At 36.9% G+C, this 23,390-nt stretch overlaps 1 protein-coding gene across 1 annotated transcript; it reads left to right on the top strand.

Moving 5' to 3' along the window:
- The first annotated feature begins 21,263 nt into the window (after window positions 1-21,263).
- Window positions 21,264-23,095, top strand: LOC107929659 (transcription factor DUO1). Its single transcript, XM_016861148.2, has 3 exons — window positions 21,264-21,612; window positions 21,744-22,005; window positions 22,312-23,095. Exons 1-3 carry the CDS (start codon window positions 21,416-21,418, stop codon window positions 22,819-22,821), a joined length of 969 nt encoding a protein of 322 aa, XP_016716637.1. The 5' UTR covers window positions 21,264-21,415; the 3' UTR covers window positions 22,822-23,095.
- The last annotated feature ends 295 nt before the right edge of the window (window positions 23,096-23,390 follow it).

Here is a 23,390-nt window from a genome sequence, read left to right as displayed (position 1 = left end):
GTACTTTCTTGGCCAAGATTTCTGCCAGGAATTGGTTCCAGCACCTTTCCACTTCTCAGCATTACTACATTTGCATTTTGCCTCGGGTTTGGTTCTGTTTGCGATGGCAGCTTCCCTTGAGAGTTCATCTTCTCAATTGGCGTGGTCAATTCTCTTATAGACGTTTTGGTTTTCTGTTAAAAATCAAGCATGTTAGCTGCTAATTTATTGACCAAAGTTTCTAGAGAATTACCTAAATCTCATGGCTGTTGTAGAACTCGGTTCTAGTATGGTTGGTTATATCGTGGGTTGACCCCATATCTTAAGTTAGGGTGATCCCTCCATCCTGGGTTGTAAGTATTGGCGTAAGGGTCGTATCGCCTTTGTGGTGGCCTAGGAAAATTTCCCACAGCATCTAAATGGGCCATAGTATCGTCACACAGATTAGGGTACGCATCAGTTGTATGTTCAGGGGTAGCACATATTCCGCATAACCGGGCTGTCTTTACTTTTTCTGCAACAAGAGAATTCAAAATATTAGCAATTCTGTCAACTTTATCTTCTAAGGTTGAATTACTTAGCTGATGAACCCTTCTAGGGGGTTCAAGATTGGCTCGAAATTGCTAGGAATTTGCAGCCATTGTGGAGATTAAGTCTCTTGCATGTTGTGGAGTCATGTTGACCAACGCTCCTCCACTCGCGGCGTCTACCGTATTCATTTCCATGGGTTTTAGACCTTCATAAAAGTACTGGAGCAAAGACTGTTCTGTAATACCGTGTTGTGGACAACTTGCACATAAATTTTTAAATCACTCCCAGTAGTCATACAGAGACTCCGTGTCTTTTTTCCTTATGCCTATGATTTCTCTTCTTAACTCGGCTGCACGTGACGCTGGAAAAAACCTGTTGAGAAATAAACGAGACAAATCAGCCCAAGTCGTTATAGATCCAGGAGGTAAATAAAATAACCATTCCCTAGCAGAATCTGCTAAGGAAAAAAGGAAAGCGTGCAGTTTAATTTGATCCTCAGTTACCCCCTGATTTTCATACTAAGGCAAGCCATATGGAATTCTTTCAAATGCTTATGGGGATTTTCGTTCTGTAACCCCCGAAAAGTTGGCAGTAGCTGAATCAATCCTGACTTTAGCTCGAAATCAGTATCCATAGTAGGATACGTGATGCATAGTGGCAGTTGTTCTGTCGGCGCTTCGGCCAGTTGCCGAATTGTCTGAGCCATAGGTTGAGGTGCTAAATTAGGGTTTACGTTAACCCTAGCGTTAAGCACTTCTTCTGGGGAATCGACTTCTACTTTTTCACCTTCAAAAGTTTGAGTAAGGTTTTCGTTAACCCTAAACTCTGCTTTGTCGTCGATTCTAACTTCTGGCGGTGGATTGCTTTGAGTCCCAACCACCGCTGACTACTTTTTCTTTAGCTTTGTTTCCTTGCGATTAGCTCTCGCAGTCTTTTCAATCTCTGAATCAAACGCAAGAGTTCCTAGAGCAGATCTGGCCATAAGAAACAAAAAACAAGATTAGTACGTTACCGATCCCCAGCAACGGTGCTAAAATTTGATGCTATCGTTGAGAGCACCAAAAATATCCTATTCCCTATAAAATAATGAAAAAAAACAGTAAAGGGGAAGTAGGGTCGAATCGTCAGGGATCGGTTTATACGAATGCTTGTTTCTCGAAATCCTGGGCAGAATCGTGCCCAAGAAAACCTGCGTGAAAAAAAAAACAGAATTAAAGATTTGATTTGGAAAAAATAAAAAAAAAACAGAATCTAAAGTTGATCGAAATTGTGATTACGAAAATAATAAAAATAATAAATAGAGTTGAAGGAAAAGAAATTCTTATTGGTAGATTCTAGCCTCCAGTTGTCTCATTCCGCCTTGGGTTCGATCCTCGGCTTTTAAATGACCCTTCTCAACTCAAGTAAGCCAGTTATAGTGGAAGAGAACGCCTACGACTAGCAGCTCCAAAGATTAGACTTACAATTTTTAAGGAACCTGACTCTAGCTAGTAATCTATGCTAGATCAACGCTTCTCAATGGCGAATCCCACGCCATTTCGTCTCTTTGGCTCACCAACCTCTGATGTAGTAAGTTAACGAACCGACTATGCAATCCTTCCAAAACATACAAAGCGGCCGCCTTTGCATATGCTGAAAAGCTTACTTCTTAAGGGCTATGGACGGAAGCGTCAGCCCGTAGTGCGGAGAAACGATGAATACTTGGCGAGAAGGCTAAGTACGGATTCTAGGCCTCAAAAACCCTTTTTGGGGAATATTAACAACTTTCGGCTAGATAGGTTTTAGTGGCTCATGATAATGGTGGAAAAAAATAAATATAAAAATGGAAAAGAGAATTCTATTGAAAGAAAATATGAAGAAACAAAAGCCTAGACTTTCAGGGGGCGAGTGTTTACAGAAAAAGATGAACACCAATAGAGTCACTTCACCCCCTATTTATAGTGCTAGGAAGATAGTCTAATTGAACTTAAATTCTAAAAAGATAAATACATTTAATTAAAGATAATTAAAGATAATTAAAATAAAATCCTAAAATTTAAATACTCCTAATAATTATCTTAATATTTAATTATCCTAATATAAATAAAATAGAGTCTTATAAAATAAAATCTCATCTTTTTGCGTTTTTATTTCTTGTGTCTCCCATTCTTACACTTTTGGCACAATCTTTTTCTTGTGTCGCATATCAGCCCATTGTGTTTCTGTCGAAACCATTTTTTAAATCGAGTTTTGGAAAATGGAAATCGACTTTAAGAAAAACGAAAACGGGAGTCGCCACCAATCTTTTAGGTGTGATTGGATCACTTTTAAAACAATTTGTTTTAAAATCATTAGTTTTGGTCTACGAAAGTCAAGAAAACAGATTCGGGAGTCGGTTACGTACGAGGAAGGGTTAGCACCCTCGTAACGCCCAAAAATTGGTACCTAATTGATTATCAAGTGTCTTTAATGTCGGAAATTTAAAATTTATAAGATGTATTCCTCTTTAAAAATATTTTAATTTTGAGAATTGGGGGTTCACTCGTATCGAAGTATTGACACTAAGTTAACCCTTTTTGGAAATTCCTACCCTTTTTGGAAATTCCTATCTCGAAACAACAAAATGCTATATCCAATAAGTTAGGACATTTTGCTTTGAAATTCCAAGATAGTGGCTTGCATTTAGAAAACCTTTAAAACACTTAGAAGGGTACTCGATTATTCGAACTCAACGAGAAAAGTGGCAACCCAATAAGTTAGGGCACTACTTTCTTGAAATTTTCAAACGCCAAGCATTGCCTTTATATTTTTTTGAAAACTTTGGAGTCTTGTTTTTTTTTTAAAAAAAATGATGCATAAGGAACCACATTATCACTATAGAATAGAATATTACAATAATAAGCGAATAAAACATGCATTTTAACGATACAATAGCAATAATACAAAAATCATATACTAGATGCATACGTGTTTAGAATTACATAACATCATATATACAAAGATATATATAACCTATATTGAAGATGGATAAGCAAAACATACAAACATATATAGCGATAATTAAGAAATGCATGCTACACAATTTAAAAGAAATATAATATCGATGTACATGTTCACAAAATATATCATCAAACAATAAGTATAAAAATAACATTTAACACACATGATACATACAATATAAAGATACATAAAAGAATTAATACATATATATAAAAATATAATATAAAGTGAATAATTGTTAGCAAAATATACATATAATACAACTAAAAATATGATATTTGATAATAATTTTAAAATAGTATTTAATATACAATATATATATAAATATTTATAAAAGAATAATTATTATATATAAAATATATCGGTTTAAAAGTATGTAAAAGAATTCATAATATAAAAATATCAGTTTAAAATGAAATAATACATAATACATAATAAATAAATAATTAATAATTAAATATGAGTTAAAAATAAAATTTAATTTACAAAATTTAAAATTATAAATAATATAATGAATAATATAGGCTTAAATAATATAGTAGATAATATATGATATACATAAAAAATAAGAGTAAAAAATAAAAAATAATAAATGTTATACAATAAAATATAATATAAATATATAGGAAATAAGAAATATAATAAACATAATATAAAATAACGAAAATATATATGTAAGAACAATATATATAAATAATTAATGAATATATAATACAAGTAAGCTATAATAATATAAAAATAATAATGTAAAATAATAACAATAATTTGTGAAAAATAAGATATAATAAATAATAATAATATATATAATAAAATAATCTTATAATGTATAATATAAAAGTAAGGTAAAAAAATAGAAAATAACAATATATAAAAAATATATATATATAAAATAGGGCTAAATTTAAAGTTCAGCAAAATTATGGGATGAATTTAAAAGAAGTAAAACTGAATTAAGGCCTTTAATTAAAACGCGTGCAAAACAAAAGGGACTCATTGGGAAAATTTCCCTATTCCCAAAACGACTGCGTTTTAAACCTAGACTTAAAGTAGTTACTTCAGGGATTAAATCATAACTGAGACAAGATATTAGGGTTAAATCATAAATAAAATAAAACTTAATTGTAAACACAAAAAAGTAGAAGGATCAATTGGACAATTAACCCAATCCTCAAAAACACGCGGATCCTCCCCGAGTAATCGGGTCAATGCGCGGATCCTATGGCTTAATACGACACTGTTTTGACCTTATTAAGTTAAGCAGAAACGATGTCATTTCAAGGAGGCTATATAAGCCCATTTTATAGCTTTAAAATCATTTTAACACTGGTCTAAAAAAAATCCTGAAATACTCTGTAGAGGGGAAGAGAGAGGTCCTCAGATCTGGCCTCCGGCCACGGTGAGTGCTTGCACACGCGCCTCACGCGTCGTCGTACATGGTGGCCTGAAGGCTTAAAAATCTTCGTCCTTCCACAGGTAATCTCTTTTCCCTTAGATCCTTGCTCATACATGTTAGAACCATTCATATAAGTTTTAAATAAAGCACGAAATATGCGATTAAATCACCTTTTGAGAGACTGTTGATATTTTTGAATGAATATCTGTGAGTATATTTCTATTCTGTAAAAAAAAGGGTCCTTTACACTGTTTTCAATCGGGCTTTTATAGCCACTGTTACTATTACATAAACTGGGAAAGAAATCCCGATTTCTTTCTATTTCTTGCCCACTGTATCTTTGACCGTGATCTGCTGAGATACTTGATACTTTTTGGTTTCCTTTTCTTGCTTTATGTATCTGCTGTGTTTCCTTTTCTGCTTCGTGTTCTTTGTCTTATCTTGCAGGTATTTGCGAGGAATCCGGCGATGGCAAAGGCCTGACGATGGTCCACTGGTGGCATTGATCTCGGCGTGACTAGGGGCCTGGAATCGCGGCCTTGATGGGGTAGTTGGAACGGCAGAAACCGAAGGGTCATGAGGCTTGGCTTCTGGAACCTTCTATTTGCGGCTTAAGGAGAAAGGCATAAACCCTAGGGTTTCATGCCTTAGTGTAACAAGCTGGGCCAGTTGGGCCACTTTTGTCCTGGCTAAGTGGGGTGTAATGGGTATAGGGTAGTTAGGCTATAGTGTTTGGTTTTGGGCCTACGGGCTATTGTAAATGGACTGTGGACTGCTAAATAAATATTTATTTATTATTTATTTTTTGGTTTTATTTGTTTAATCATGGGCCTGGGTAGATTTGGGCTATTACAGCTGCCCCTCTTTGCTCATTACTGTGTAACAGGAATAAAGCAAAGACTCATAGAAAGACCAAATTTGCCCGGCCTTATCGGATCCTGGTCTTCAATTTACCACTTATGAACTTATGACTGTCATGTTGATATCTTCGATCTGCTCTCCGCTGAACACAGAGACGCCAAATTTGCTTCTTCGATTTGTTCTCTAACAATATAGAGATGACAAATCATCTTAGATTTGCTTCATCGTAAGCACGTGAAAGCCAAATCAGCTATGTCTTTGATTTGTTCCTTGTAAGCACAAGGATGCCAAATCATCTTAGATCTACTTCAACATAAACATCTGAAGGTGAGATCTGCTGTGTATCTGCTCTCCATTGAAGTGGAGATGCCAGACTTAGATTTGTTCTCTGACAATACAGAGATGACAAATTATCTTAGATTTGCTTTATCGTAAACACGTGAAAGCCAAATCAGCTACGTCTTTGATTTGTTCCTTGTAAGCACAAGGATGCCAAATCATCTTGGATCTTGCTTCAGTCTAATCGTCTGAAGGTCAGATTTACTGTGTATCTGCTCTCCATTGAAGTGGAGATGCCAGACTTCGATTTGTACTCTGACAATACAGAGATGACAAATCATTTTAGATTTGCTTCATCGTAAACACGTGAAAGCCAAATCAGCTATGTCTTCGATCTGCTCTCCGCCAATACAGAGATGCCAAATCTGGTATCTTCAACTTGTTCCCTATAAACACAGGGATACCATGCTGAAATCTTCGATCTGCTTCACTTTAAGCACATGAATGTCGAATCTTGTTTCTTTGGCCTACATTGTCCTATAAAAGACATAACCTGTAGAATACGTATGAGTTCATGCCTAATAATGCTATGATCCAAGTGAGTCAAATTCTCTTAATTAGACATGTTATAATGCAAAATGTTATGAAAATGATTCCTATTTCGGATGTCATCACTCATTCCTTAATCGAAGTTTATCCTTACTTCTCTCGAAATCTCATTCCGACTCAACTTGTGGGTTTGTACCATTCTTCAGATGCTATTACCCGCTGAAAATGTCTGTAAGATGATCCTCTCCTAGGATCGAATTGTTTGATTTGTTCAATCATCATTTAGACTGAAGAAGAAATTTTAGTTTCCCCAAGTACATCCCACCCTCACATATGAGAATTCCTTGAACAATTATCTTGTTTCAGTTTCTTGTATTATCTAGAAATTTCCAGAGTAATATGCAAAACTTCATTCGTGAAGATATTTAGTTCATCTATTATTATTTCAATGCAACATACTTAAAGAATACTGGAAGATGAATAAACTTTATTGGATTAAAATGAATTATCGAAAAATACAAAGGAAAATAATTTGAAAACGTATCTTTAAGAAGAAATAGAATCTAAAGATAGCAAATAAGATAAAAGTTATGTGCCCAAGATATCGCCGCTTGAGTGTCTATACACCAGCTCCATGAAGTCTCTCTTGAGTTCAACATGTGTTTAAAAGATTCAAAGTACTTTGTTGATGCCCCAGTATGCAACGTACTTCACTCTTTATAGCAAGATCATTGTGTACTCTTCAAAATTTGAGCTGCCTTTTCGGGTTTTCAACTCAAAAGCCCTTTGGTCACAAGGTGCCCTTTGCGAGTTTTCACCTTGGCCTCTCCATTTTTTTAAATTCAAGGCGCCCTTTGCGGGTTTTCACCTTGGATTCTTTTCTCCTTTAGACAAAGTATTTTTTAACTGAGTCTGAGTTCACTGGGTTGGGTAAACTCTTTCTATCCATTTCCGTTAATATCAATGCACCACCAGAGAAAGCTTTCTTCACGACATACGGCCCTTCCCAATTCAGCATCTATTTTCCCCTAAAATCCTTTTGAATAGGAAGGATCTTTTTCAGTACAAGGTCTCCCTCCTGGAATTCTCTTGGTCGAACTTTCTTGTTATAAGCTTGCATCATTCACTTCTGATACATCTGTCCATGTCGAATGGCTTTTAACCTCTTTTCCTCAATTAAGTTCAACTGGTCATATCGGGATTGAACCCACTCAGCTTCATCTAACTTTACCTCCGACAAAATTCGAAGAGAAGGTATTTCTACTTCAAGTAACACTGCTTCCATCCCATAAACTAGCGAGAATGGAGTTGCCCCAGTAGAGGTTCTAACAGATGTTCGATAGGCCAAGAGTGCAAATGGCAACTTCTCATACCAATCTCTATAGGTCTCAGTCATTTTCCTCACTATTTTTTTAATATTCTTGTTGGCAGCTTCTACTGCCCCATTCATTTTTGGATGATAGGGAGAAGAATTGTGATGTTTGATCTTGAACTGGTCGCAAACCTCTATATCGTCTTGTTGTTCAAGTTCAATGCATTGTGGGATATGATCTTCTCAGGCATTCCATACCGACAAATGATCTCCTTCTTCAAGAATCGACTTACAGCTGACTTAGTAACATTTGCATAAGAAGACGCCTCTACCCATTTTGTAAAATAGTCAATTACCACGAAGATAAACCGATGTCCATGCGAAGCTTTCGGTGATATTGGTCCAATGACATCCATGCCCCACATGGAAAAGGGCCATGAAGAAGTCATAACCTGTAAAGGTGAAGGTGGTACATGAATTTTATCCCTATAAATCTGGCATTTATGGCATTTCTTGGTGTAGTTGATACAATCTCCTTCCATAGTGGCCCAATAATAGCCAAACCTCATGATTTGCCTTGCCATTGTAAACCCATTTGCATGCATCCCACACACACCTTCATGAACTTTTTCTAAAATTAGCTTAGCCTCCACAGCATCGACACATCTCAAAAGTACTTGGTCTTTCCGTCTCTTATACAGGATATCTCCATCTAAGACATAGTCGCAAGCTAACCTCCTCAAAGTTCGTTTGTCATTTTCACTGGCCTGTTCAGGGTATTTACGATCTCTCACATATCGCAATATATCTTGATACCAGGGGTTATTGTCATTTCCTTCCTTCTCAATGTTACAACAATGAGCTGGAGCCTCGTAAACACTCATTTGAATTGGCTTCATTTCTTCTTCTTTATTTGTATTGATCATTAAGGCCAAGGTTGCTAAAGCATTTGCCATCTGATTTTCGTCTCGTGGGAGATAATTGAAGGTGATATCATCAAACTCCTCAAGTAACCCCAAAACTACCTTTTGATCACTAATCAATTTAGGGTCCCTTGTCTCCCATTCGCCTCTAAGCTGATAAACTACCAATGCTGAGTCTCTATATACTTTTAGGGTTTTTATACCTCGCTCTATAGCTGTTTGAAGTCCCATGATGCATGCTTCATACTCAGCCATATTGTTCGTGCAATCAAAGTCCAACTTACACGTAAAAGGGTAATGATCGCCATTCAGAGATACCAATACTGCCCCAATTCCATTTCTGACTGCATTAGAAGCCCCATCAAAATTGAGCTTCCAAGAAGAATTTTCAGTCATTGCTATACACATCAACTCCTCGTTTGGAAAATTGAAGTTCAATGGCTCATAATCCTCTAGAACCCTACTGGCCAAGAAGTCTGCTACCGCACTTCCTTTTATAGCCTTCTGACTTATGTATACTATATCAAACTCTAAAAGCAAAATTTGCCATCTCGCCATTCTCCCATTTAGAGCCGTTGACTCCATCATGTATTTCAACGGATCAAGTTTTGAGATGAGTCAAATGGTATGGTATAGCATGTACTATCTTAATCTCCGAGTTGTCCAAATCAGCACATAACATAACTTTTCAATTGGTGTATATCTCATCTCACAGTCAGTGAATTTCTTACTAAGATAATAAATTGCCTTCTCCTTTTTCCCTGACTCATCATGCTGGCCAAGCACACATCCCATAGAATTACTGAACACTGACAAGTATAGTATTAATGGTTTATCTGGGCTAGGTGGAGACAATACCAGAGCATTCAACAAATACTAGTTGACCTTTTCAAAAGCATTCTGGCATTCCTCATCCCAAGTACCTTGATTGTGCTTTCTGAGGAGGCGAAAGATAGAATCACACTTCTTGGTTAGTTGTGAAATGAACCGAGCAATGTAATTCAACCTTCCTAGGAATCCTCGAACTTCTTTTTGAGTACGTGGTGGAGGTAATTCTCGTATGGCTCTGACCTTGTCTGAGTCGACTTCAATTCCCTTTTCACTGACCACGAAGCCTAATAACTTTCCCGATCTAGCTCCAAAGGTACATTTTGCTAGATTGAGCTTCAACTGAAATTTTCTCAACTGAAATGAACAATCTTCTCAAGACCTCAATATGCTCTTTTTTTGAACGCGACTTGGCAATCATATCATCAACATATACCTCAATATCCTTATGCATCATGTCGTGGAATAAGTTTACCATGGCCCACTGGTATGTTGCCCCTGCGTTCTTTAATCCAAACGGCATTACTTTGTAGCAAAAGGTGCCCCACAAGGTTATGAAGGTGGTTTTATCCATGTCCTCTAGATGCATCTTTATTTGGTTGTATCCTGAGAAACCATCCATAAAGGAGAACAACGAATATCCCGCTGTGTTGTCTACTAAAGTGTCAATGTGTAGTAAAGGAAAATTATCCTTTGGGCTTGCTTTGTTCAGATCTCTATAATCAACACACATTCGTACCTTCCCATCCTTCTTAGGAACAGGCACAATGTTAGCTACCCATTCGGAGTACTTCACTTCTTGCAAGAATCCTGCATCGAACTGCTTCTTGACTTCATCCTTTATTTTCAAAACGATATTTGGCCTCATTCTTCGCAACTTCTGTTGGACTGGCTTACAATCCTGTCTTATCAGAAGACGATGTACTACAATGTCGGTCTCAATCCGGGCATATCCTGATATGACCAGGCGAAGATATCATTGAACTCTCGAAGCTACTCAACCAGACCATGCCTTGTATCTTCGCTAATTAGGGTTTCGATTTTCAATTCCTTCCCTTCCTCTAGGGCTATATTCTCTATTGCCTCTTACTTATGTGGCATGATTTGTTTCTCCTCTTGCTTTACCATTCTTAACAGATCGAGAGATATGTCACAATCTTGAACATCTTCAAAATCCTGAGGTTCCTCTAAACACGTCTTGCTCACTAGAGAAATTAGGAGCTGCAATATCAGCGCTCATATTATTGATATCTAGGGACCTGTGGGGGTATGAAAGAATATACAAAGAATGAATGAATCTAAGACTGATTATTTATGTACTATGAATAAAAGAATAAGAATTGCCAAAATTTAAAGGAATATTGGTTGATAAAAATAAAGCAATACTCGTTTAAATTGATAAAAGATATGTTTTATTTAAATAATAATAGATGAACATAAGCTTCTTTTCACAAACGTAATCTTACTACTCCTAGGCCCTAGAGTAACAAACATGTTTCGAGAATTACTCTGAAAAATTTCTAAAGACTACGGAAGGTCCTCTGCAGTCCAATTATTCAGAGAGCTCCCCGGTTCGTAAGGGCGAATGCCCTCGAGGTTTCCTTGTTCTGATCCCTCATTGTGTACAGCATTAACTTGATAACTTTCCTCTATCAGTAATCCTCCTGACTTAAAGGATTTGGATATAGGTGGGAATGTCATCGGTTCCCACTCCACTTCTCTTCCATTCAAACGCACCTTTCTTCTCGCTTGGCGTTTCTCAATTTCTTGCCTCCTGTGCTTATGGTCTGGCTTGAAACCCAAACCAAATCGATCTTTCTTCTCACTTAGTTTTGGGGTCTGAACCCCTCCTTACAACTATCTTCCTAGCCCTTTTCCTGGCAATACTCCCTTCCCCATCATCATTTGAAGGGCCATCCTTGTGGCTCTGGACATTTTGGGTGCCAGCACCTCACTTCCTTCCAAAATGAAGGTGACATTAATGATTTCTAAAGAGCGAAAAGAACACTCGATAGCCTCTTCATTTTCCTCGACATAAGGGGCCTTGCTGGTGATCGCTGCTATGATGTCCTCCTCCGCATTGATGGTTATTAAGCGTCCATCTGTCACTAACTTCAATTTTTGGTGCAATGAGGAAGGCACTGCTCCTGCTGAGTGTATCCATGGTCTCCTCAATAAATAATTATAGGAGGGCTTGATATCCATCACCAAGAAATCGACTTCATATGTATTTGGCCCAATCTCCATAGGGATGTCAATTCGTCCCATCACTTTCCTTTCAGTTCCATCAAAGGCTCTCACCACATTGTGACATGTCTTCATATGCTAACTGTAAATGGGTAATCTGTTTAATTTAGATAATGGAAGGACGTTCAAAGCAGACCCATTATCAACAAGTACACTTGGAAGCGTGTATCCCTTGCACCAAGTAGTGATATGCAAGGCCTTGGTTGACCCTATCCCCCCGGGTGGAATTTCATCATCATTGAAGTAGATGAAATTGTCAGCACTGATGTTGTTTACTAACCGGTCTAGCTTGTTAACGGATATGTCATGGGTGACATATGTTTCGTTAAGCACCTTTAACAACGCATCCCGATACACCTCAGAACTCAAGAGTAGGGCTAACACTGATATACGTGCCGGCTACTTGCGCAACTGCTCGACCATGCTATACTCGCTATGTTTCAGGAAGTTTAGAAACTCCTTAGCTTCTTCCTCCTTTACCGGCTCATTGATGGGTACTTCGGTCTCCTTCTTCCTTTCAACCTCGACATCTTTCGTCTTTGTGGGCTCCATTCTGATATTCCCCCCATCATAACATTTCACACTCCGCGTATGGGAACCTTCATTTTACACACCTCTAGATGCACTGGCTATACTCTCCCCCTCAGGTATTGTTATACTGCAATCATAACTCTATAGCATCCTCTTGTCATCCTTGTAAGGGAAAGGATTGGGTCTATGAAAGACAACCCTGGGCTCAATTTGCGCCTCCACTTCATTATTTCCTGGTAAGGAAATAATAATCCTCAGTCGGTGGGTTTCTTTCCGTTTATTCTCAAGTACATATATTTGTCCTTCACAAGAACTACCCTCAGAAAACTGTAGTTCTTTGTTAACCATGAGGCCTTGTACCATGGCTTTGAACTCTTCACAATTTTGGATCATATGACCCACCTCTCCATGGAATTCACAATAGTTCTCTATTCCTTCTCTTCCTTTTCTAGAGGTCAGCATACCTCTCTTCACCATCTCCTCCCATATTACTTTCATAAGTGTCTTCACCTCAGCAATATCTTTCTTGACTTTTCCTTTCTTTGTTTCATCGATGGCATTCACTCCTTGATTGCCATGATCTGGTAACGGATTTTCAATATTAGGGGTACTATCGAATTTCACAACCCCCATCTTGATAAGCCTTTCCACAACCTTCTTAAATCCGGTACAGTTTTCAATTGAATGTCCTGGTATTCCCGCGTGATATTCGCACTTAGAATTTGCATCATACCACTTAGGGAACGGTGGCTACAGTGGTTTTAAGTGAAATGGAGCGATGTCATGTGCATCGTATAAGCTTTAATAAAGCTCACGATACGTCACAGGGATAGGCGTGAATTGTATCCTCTTCGAATTCTGTCTTGTACTCGATTCCTGTCTTTGAGTACTTTGTTGCTCAGCTTTGGGTTGACCAATTGTAACTGCTCTCGAGTTGAGGCTATTCACACGTTGTCTTTTCTCATTGGGGCCGACCTTTTAGCCACTTCCCCCTCAATCCTACCACCCTTTACAACATTTTCAATCATCTCACCTGCCATAACTATATCCGCGAAACTTTTCGTGGTATTTCCAATCATATGAGTGATGAATGGCGCCTTCAAAGTATTAATAAATAACATGGTGGTCTCCTTCTCCAACAATGACGGTTGTACTTGCATTGCCACCTCCCTCCATTGTTGTGCATATTGCCTAAAACTTTCATTAGGCTTTTTCTCCATATTTTGAAGTGTGATCCTATCGGCGTCATATCAGTCACATGGTTATACTGTTGCATGAAAGCCTGTGCAAGATCTCTCCATGAACCGATTCTTGCTCGGCTCAACTGATTGTACCACCTAGCCGCTGCTCCCACTAGGCTGTCCTGAAAACAATGAATCAATAGTTGATCATTGTTTACATATCCAGTCATCCTCCTACAAAACATAGTTATGTGTGCCCTTGGACAAGTAGTCTCGTTGTACTTTTCAAACTCTAGCATCTTAAATTTATGAGGAAGCACCAAATCTGGGACCAAACTTAAGTCTTTGGCATCAATCCCATGATGATTGCCAGCGCCCTTCAAAACCCTAAACTTCTCCTCTAACCACCTGTAACGATCTTCCAATTGTTTTGCAGATTCAGTTGCCATTCTTTCCTTCTCCATCAAATCTAGGTCAGGAGTGATAGGGTTGATCGAGCTATTACCCAAATTATTTCCTAACCCAGATGGGAAATTTACGGGGATTCCAGTATCCACTGGCCCATGTTGAGGTCTCATGATGACAGATGTTCTTCTAAGAGGTGCCTCGGTTTGTAGTGGTACCTGAGGCGGAGTAAAACCCGAAAGATAACCTTCATTCTCCTCTTCAGTGATTGCCATGGGAGCTTTTCCTTTATCAGTGGCTCTTAGTAGCTGAGCCGTTTCAGCCATCATGTTCCTCTGAGCCTCTAGCATTTGCTCCCTCATTTCATTCTGCATTTTGGCCAACTGCTCTTGCATTTGGTCTTGCATATCTTTTTGTAATTGCTCGAACCTTTGATCCATACTCTTAGTCTTAGTGCGAGTGCCGTAAGGATGTGTGATTTCCAGATTTTTTTTCTACCTTTTGAGAGTAAACTTTAACTAATCAGGGTCTTTCTATAACTTTGAATGCAAACGATATGATGAAGTGCCATGAGATGCAAATGCATGAATGCAAAAAGGATATTGATTCTAGTTCAACTTCATCTAGAAAATTTTATTTAGAAAAAGAATATCTTTATATATAAGAGGATTACAAATATGCTTTCGCCCTAAGGCCCAAAGCTTTAACTCTATCTAATAAAAGGGCTAACTCTCGTCCTGTATCCGACAATGATGAATACATCAGACTTAATACATCAGCTCGAATTGCCAAGTCTTGCACATATTTAGCAACTTCTCGAATCTGGGTTATGGTTTCACTAATGACATGATCCCTCTCTCTGACCTGTCCTCTAGTCTGATGAAGCTCTCCCTTCAAATAATCTTCTTGCGCCTCGAGCTACTCTACTCGGAGTTCACCATCATGCAATGCCACTTCCAAATCTTTGACCTTGCTTTTTAGCTCCCTCAACTTGACCGCAGAATTATGGTTTTGGTGCCAACGTAGGGATCTTCCAAGCTCAGTTACCTTAGTCTTCAATCCTCTATTCTCTTCCTCCAATACCAAATTCTGCACCTGCATCTCTTGGAACTTCCTCTTCCAATACTCGGCTCTAGCCTTTTCCTCTTGGACCTCTTTTTGCAACTGATCTGAAGATCCTCCTACTCTCACTCTCTTCAAGGAAACTTGTGCCCTTTTGTAATGCTCCTTTAGATTATCTCGATCTTCCTCAATTTTCCTCATTTCTTTTCTCTCTTTCTGGACCTCCATCTTTTTAACATCGACGTCCAAACTTAAGTACATCTTTTCTTCCTCGAGCTTTGCTATCCTCTTCTCGAACTCCAAGTTCTTTCTCTCGAACTCCTACTTCATAATTTCTAACTCTGAGGGCCTTACTTGCAAATATTCCTCTATCGGTCGAGCTCCTTCCACACTTGGCTTAGGAATGTTATCGTTAACCCTTCTACCTTTCCATTCAACGTATTCTGGTGTGGTTGCAGGACTAATAACTACTCCTTTCAACCGATAAGTCTTTTTTCAAGCACTAGAAACTTCACTAACCTTCCTCTTGTAATCGGCTCCTCTATATACGAACTCACTTTGAGCCAACCCTTGAGTCGCTGGTACGAACTGTCTCAATCCATGCTGCCTCAGCTCGAGCAAAGGGGCATAACTAATGGCACCCCAAATTCCCAACAGAGGGACTCAATCAAAACTACCGCATCAGTAAAGAACCTCACCAGGAATCATCCACAGAGCCCTCCACTCGACATCTTTCGACTGAAGGTTCTGAAGTAGCGCTATCCAATTCTCTTCTGGAACATCAACTCTCCTAGTTGAAGCTACTATATCTTTCAACGGTGAATAATCCTCGAAGAAGACCCGACAAACCACCCTATCTATCAACCGAAAATAACTGTAGAACCAAGCCAAAAGTAACTGAGCACACCCTATAAACCTGCCAGCACTAGCCCTCCTACATGCACCTAAAGACCTGAATGTTTCAGCCAAAATTATGGGGACAGAAGTGACCTTTTTACTGAGTCGATGAAAAAGATCCATGGTTGCCTCATCTACATATCCCAAAGCCCTAGGGAAAACCATTAATCCATACAAACTTAAGGCAAAAACATCTACCTTCTTCATCTCATTAGGGTGTGTTAGGATCAAATCTTTCAAAGCGTCCCACGAAATGCACTTGCACTCACCCTCCTCTTTAATTCGGGCTGTGGCCCACTGCTCGCTCATTCCAATAATAATCATTAGTTTCTTCCAAAAGGTAGGGACACAAGCAGCTCGAGAATAGATCCTATCATTTTGAAACTTGGGACAACGAAGCAAGGCAGTGTACTCCTCCACAGTAGGTACCAAGTCTACTCCTCAAAAGTGAAACAACTGTACGCCGGGTTCCAAAACTGAGCAAGGGCTCAGAATAAGTGCTCATCTACCCAAACATCGAGCAAGTGAGGTAAGTCTCCGTAATTATCGTAGAATAACTGCCTGGTCTTTTTGCCCCACTGATCCCAAATCTCCTTAAGCTCTTGGAGATTATTCTGCATGACACTAATACGAGTGTAATCTGATAGCTCTGACACGTATCCCACAGCTATACTATCTCCCTTTTCTAGTTGAGTTTTCTCAGACCATCTATGGACGTTGGCGTTGCCTTCCACTCTATCAAGAAGTCCGTTCTCCATAATAAAACTTCCTAACTTAGAAACTGACCGTGAATCGATACCTTTCAAATGCAACATGACATGCACAAAAAGAAAAGAGATAGTCAGTATCACATGATATCAATAAATTTCAACGATAATTCATAAGGGTAATATCTAAAGTTTAAACCTAACTAAGTTGGGCTCTTACAGTTTTTCGATATGAGGTTGGTTCTAAAGTTTGAGGTACCTGATCCAGCAGATTCCTCGATTCTCACCCATTATAGGCTCATTTGAATCGAGTTCAGTTCAGGGGAATACATTTCCCTATGGCTACATGGAGATGAAAATCTCACGAAACCATAGGTACAGATGTATCCCGAAAGTGATCCACTATCCAGCACCGAGGCGAAAACCTCACGAAGGCATAGTTTCTCACTCCCACTTAAGGGTGTGAGCACAACGGTCATGCAAGTGCAATGCGCATCAGAATATAGCAACACATGCAATAATACAAACACATGTAATGCAAAGAGGATTAGATTTTAAAATTTTTAATTTCCGACATTAAGACAAGAGATAATCAATTACACAGCTTGACTCTCTTATGGAGTCCCCAGTGGAGTCGCCAAGCTGTCGAAACCATTTTTTAAATCGAGTTTTGGAAAATGGAAATCGACTTTAAGAAAAACGAAAAAGGGAGTCACCACCAATCTTTTAGGTGTGATTGGATCACCTTTAAAACATTTTGTTTTAAAATCATTAGTTTTGGTCTACGAAAGTCGAGAAAACGGATTCGGGAGTCGGTTACGTACGAGGAAGGGTTAGTACCCTCGTAACGCCCAAAAATGGGTACCTAATTGATTATCAAGTGTCTTTAATGTCGGAAATTTAAAATTTATAAGATGTAGTCCCCTTTAAAAATATTTTAATTTTGAAAATTGGGGGTTCACTCGTATCGAAGTATTGACACTAAGTTAACCCTTTTTAGAAATTCCTATCTCGAAACAACAAAACGCTATATCCAATAAGTTAGGATATATTGCTTTGAAATTCCAAGATAGTGGCTTGCATTTAGAAAATATTTAAAACACTTAGAAGGGTACTCGATTATTCGAACTCAACGAGAAAAGTGGCAACCCAATAAGTTAGGGCACTAGTTTCTCGAAATTTCCAAACGCCAAGCATTGCTTTTATATTTTTTTGAAAACTTTGGAGTCTTGTTTTTTTTTTTAAAAAAAAATGATGCATAAGGAACCACATTATCACTATAGAATAGAATATTACAATAATAAGCGAATAAAACATGCATTTTAACGATACAATAGCAATAATACAAAAATCATATACTAGATGCATACGTGTTTAGAATTACATAACATCATATATATAAAGATACATATAACCTATATTGAAGATGGATAAGCAAAACATACAAACATATATAGCGATAATTAAGAAATGCCTGATACACAATTTAAAAGAAATATAATATCGATGTACATGTTCACAAAATATATCATCAAACAATAAGTATAAAAATAACATTTAACACACATGATACATACAATATAAAGATACATAAAAGAATTAATACATATATATATAAAAATATAATATAAAGTGAATAATTGTTAGCAAAATATACATATAATACAAATAAAAATATGATATTTGATAATAATTTTAAAATAGTATTTAATATACAATATATATAAATATTTATAAAAGAATAATTATTATATATAAAATATATCGGTTTAAAAGTATGTAAAAGAATTCATAATATAAAAATATCAGTTTAAAATGAAATAATACATAATACATAATAAATAAATAATTAATAATTAAATATGAGTTAAAAATAAAATTTAATTTACAAAATTTAAAATTATAAATAATATAATGAATAATATAGGCATAAATAATATAGTAGATAATATATGATATACATAAAAAAATAAGAGTAAAAAAATAAAAAAATAATAAATGTTATACAATAAAATATAATATAAATATATAGGAAATAAGAAATATAATAAACATAATATAAAATAAAGAAAATATATATGTAAGAACAATATATATAAATAATTAATGAATATATAATACAAGTAAGATATAATAATAATATTAAAAATAATAATGTAAAATAATAACAATAATTTGTGAAAAATAAGATATAATAAATAATAATATATATAATAAAATAATCTTATAATGTATAATATAAAAGTAAGGTAAAAAATAGAAAATAACAATATATAAAAAATATATATATAAAAAAATAGGGCTAAATTTAAAGTTCAGCAAAATTATGAGGTGAATTTAAAAGAAATAAAACTGAATTAAGGCTTTTAATTAAAACGCGTGCAAAACAAAAGGGACTCATTGGGAAAATTTCCCTATTCCCAAAGCGACTGCGTTTTAAACCTAGACTTAAAGTAGTTACTTCAGGGATTAAATCATAACTGAGACAAGATATTAGGGTTAAATCATAAATAAAATAAAACTTAATTGTAAACACAAAAAAGTAGAAGGATCAATTGGACAATTAACCCAATCCTCAAAAACATGCGGATCCTCCCCGGGTAATCGGGTCAACGTGCGGATCCTATGGCTTAATACGACACCGTTTTGAGCTTATTAAGTTAAGCAGAAACGATGTCGTTTCAAGGAGGCTATATAAGCCCATTTTACAGCTTTAAAATCATTTTAACACTGGTCTAAAAAAAATCCTGAAATACTCTGTAGAGGGGAAGAGAGAGGTCCCCAGATCTGGCCTCCGGCCACGGTGCAGTGCTTGCACACGCGCCTTACGCGCCGTCATACACGGTGGCCTGAAGGCTTAAAAATCTTCGTCCTTCCACAGGTAGTCTCTTTTCCCTTAGATCCTTACTCGTACATGTTAGAACCATTCATATATGTTTAAAATAAAGCACGAAATATGCGATTAAATCACCTTTTGAGAGATTGTTGATATTTTTGAATGAATATCTGTGAGTATATTTCTATTTCGTAAAAAAAAGGGTCCTTTACACTGTTTTCAATCGGGCTTTTATAGCCACTGTTACTATTACATAAACTGGGAAAGAAATCTCTGATTTCTTTCTATTTCTTGCCCACTGTATCTTTGACCGTGATCTGCTGAGATACTTTTTAGTTTCCTTTTCTTGCTTTATGTATCTGCTGTGTTTCCTTTTCTGCTTCGTGTTCTTTGTCTTGTCTTGCAGGTATTTGCGCAGAATCCGGCGATGGCAAAGGCCTGACGATGGTCCACTGGTGGCGTTGATCTCGGCGTGACTAGGGACCTGGAATCGCGGCCTTGATGGGGTAGTTGGAACGGCAGAAACCGAAGGGTCATGCGGCTTGGCTTCTTGAACCTTCTGTTTGCAACTCAAGGAGAAAGGCAGAAACCCTAGGGTTTCATGCCTTAGTGTAACAAGCTGGGCCAGTTGGGCCATTTTTGTCCTGGGCTAAGTGGGGTGTAATAGGTATAGGGTAGTTAAGCTATAGTGTTTGGTTTTGGGCCTACGGGCTATTGTAAATGGACTGTGGACTGTTAAATAAATATTTATTTATTATTCATTTTTTGGTTTTATTTGTTTAATCACGGGCCCGGGCAGATTTGGGCTATTACAGTCTCCAAATTTGCACTTTTGTCCCTTAATTTTGCTTTTGCCTCCAAATCAGTCCCTGAAAGATAAAAATACATAAATAGCTTAAATTAGTAGGATCAAGCTCAGAATAAACACATGATTAATACATAAAAATACGTTATTCTAGAGCATTATCAACGACCAAAACGATGTCTTGTTAGGAGCACGTTGATTGGTTGGATGTTAAACACGCGGACCACCGTTTGATGTGTTGTGGGATGCAAAAGAATTAACTAAACTAATCCGGTTTATAAAATATAAGTTAAAAATTGATTTAATTTTTTATTTAATATATAACTTTTTTTAAAAAATTTTATAATATAAAAATAAATATTTTATATTTAAAATAGTAAATATAATTTAAATGTTATTGAAAAATTATTATGTTTTAGAAATATTTACTAAAAGACTTTAAAATTTTATCAAATAATATTAAAGAGTCATAAAATAAAGTTTATTTTATTAAAATAAGTCTATAAAATCAAAATAAAAAATTAATATGAAAAAATGAAAATTAAACCGAGTCGAATTATAATGGATAGCTAAAAAAACTAAAAAATTCAACCAAATTGATATCACCTTTAGTGAGTATACATTCTACTATTTGATAATTTTTTTTTTAATTTAAATCCTTTTAAAAGTTATTTTAATTTAACTTTAAATATATTATTATTAATTTATTATACTTTACAAAACTTTATAATGTTTAGTTGTAATTACAGTTCATTCAAATATTTATTAATTGTAATTCTACATATAATCTTAAAAAGAATAGTGATTCATAAAACTATCAAAGAGAGAGAGAGAGAGAGAGAGAGGAGGAGTAAAGGATAGATACGTAAATTACAAATTTTGAATGAGGGAAAAAATTGGGAACGTGGGATATTGGCGGAGGATAGTGGCAGTAACCGTCTTAACCGTCATTACCGAAAGAAGAAACATAAAAACAAAGATAATAAGACTATTACATTAATCAGAAAAAAAAAAAGAGAAAAAGAAGAGAAAATTACAAGACCAAATTTATTATCCAAATCCGTGAATAGCGACTCCCTGGTATAAGATAGTAGGGTTAAATTAGGGGAAATGGAAGGAAAGCGAGTAGAGATAAGTCAGATACGGAAAGGGCCATGGAAGGCAGAGGAAGATGAAGTGCTGATCAACCATGTTAAGAAATATGGCCCTCGAGAATGGAGCTCCATTCGATCCAAAGGCCTTTTGCAAAGAACTGGCAAATCTTGTCGCCTTCGTTGGGTTAACAAACTTAGACCCAACTTGAAGAAGTAAGCATGCGTGTGTGTGTATATATATATATATCGATCGATTAATCTCTGCTGCTCTCCTCTACTACTTGTTTGTAATTCACAAGTAGTTTCTTTTTTGTTTGTTTGTTTGTTTGTTTGAATCTTCCAAGTGGGTGCAAGTTTACGGCAGAGGAAGAGAGGGTGGTGATAGAATTGCAGGCACAGTTTGGGAACAAATGGGCTAAAATCGCAACGTATTTGCCTGGAAGGACCGATAACGACGTGAAGAATTTTTGGAGCAGTAGGCAGAAGAGACTGGCTAGGATTTTGCAGAATTCAGGGACCCCCTCTTCCTCCTCCTCCTCTTCCTCTTCCAAATCACTCAAACTTAAAAGGGAAATCCCTGCCTTTCACGATGTTCCTGTTTTTGAGGTAAACCCCAATTTCATGATGGTTGTTTCGAATTTTCAAGTGCTTTTTTGGAATTATTTTAATCACTTTTGTGGTTTGGGGACTAATATAATATTCCATTGGATGCATTTGTTTGATGAATTGACTCAAAAAGAATTCACTTCACTGTTCTTCGCTTAAAAAGTGGCTAAACTGTTGCTAATTGCTTGTATTGTATTAATTCTTGAGTAGTCTTTAGATGGTTTAAGTTCAATAGTTTTCTTATGGTGCGATATGTAGTTATGTTTCTTTTTTTTTTGGGGGGGGGGGTGGGGGTTTAATTTCAAGGCTTCAAAGTTGAGTTCATCAATGGAGGAAATATCATACACCATGGCTCAATCTTGCTCATCATCATCCTACCTTGATAACACCGAGGCTATTATTAAATTGGAGCAATCCCCGGAGCTAGTAAATCCCAAGTTGTACACCGATGCGAACATGGCGCAGCTGGAGCTAATGTCGATAGGGAACAACCCGTATGCTGCTACTGAGGCCCAACCGCAAGCTTTCTTCCCTCAGATCCCACACCCCCAACCATACCTCACATTATCACTGGAAAGCCAAGACCTGTTGGCTAAATTCGAGGACCCTTACTTTTCACAAGTGTTTGCACCTATGGATGTTCCTGAACTTGACAGTGGGAACGTGGAGCAGCAGCCATTTCTTGAACCGGTGAGAAGCGGTGGGTTCGGTGCAAGGGAAGAAGCTGATAACCCTATGATCCCTGATACCTTCTTCGATGATTTCCCAGCAGACATGTTTGATCAAATGGAGCTTTTTCCAAATCCATCAACTTAAATTCAAAGATTAAGGAAACTTGACTTTTGTTTAACGTTTTTAACTCTTTTCTTGTATATTATTGCTGTTTCAATGAGTAGGAGGCTTTCCTTTTCTTCTTTCTATTTCTGTTTTTTTCTTTCTTATTAAGAGGATGAATATTGTCACTGTAAAGACTGCTGGTTCTTCATTTCTCATTCGTGTGCTTATGTATATAGTCAAAGGCATATCCAGTGTTGGGTGCCAAAAATTAAAGGTCAAAATTTGCTGCCAAGCCTAGTGAAGTTTTAGATTTAGTGTTGAAACTTAAGAAGTGCAGTCCAATGAATGATGATATTGATGTTTTTTTTTGGAACTTTAATCACTTGACAGTTCTATTAACGGGTCATATGTTAAGCTCATATAAATAGGATATCAATTGGGCGGGGTGAATGCGGGTAAGAATTTTCATACCCATCCCCGTTCTGCGACCCGTTATGGGTACAAACCCAAAATCATTCCTGCCCTATGACCTGCAAAATAAATCATCGTTGTCCCATCACGTGGGTACTCAAATCTACTTAGTTCTTGCTATATTCATTTCGCAACCC

Source organism: Gossypium hirsutum, chromosome A08 (assembly GCF_007990345.1).
Source record: "Gossypium hirsutum isolate 1008001.06 chromosome A08, Gossypium_hirsutum_v2.1, whole genome shotgun sequence".
In the NCBI taxonomy this organism is placed as follows: Eukaryota; Viridiplantae; Streptophyta; class Magnoliopsida; order Malvales; family Malvaceae; genus Gossypium; species Gossypium hirsutum.
Note: the sequence above shows the minus strand (reverse complement) of the source record. Positions and strands in the feature narration are given on the sequence as shown.

Bases quoted from the DNA above. Each gene is read 5' to 3' on its own strand.
- LOC107929659 (XM_016861148.2), top strand. From the start codon at position 21,416: ATGGAAGGAAAGCGAGTAGAGATAAGTCAGATACGGAAAGGGCCATGG. The intron at 21,613-21,743 runs GTAAGCATGCGT...GAATCTTCCAAG, and splicing joins CTTAGACCCAACTTGAAGAA to TGGGTGCAAGTTTACGGCAG. The intron at 22,006-22,311 runs GTAAACCCCAAT...TTTAATTTCAAG, and splicing joins ACGATGTTCCTGTTTTTGAG to GCTTCAAAGTTGAGTTCATC.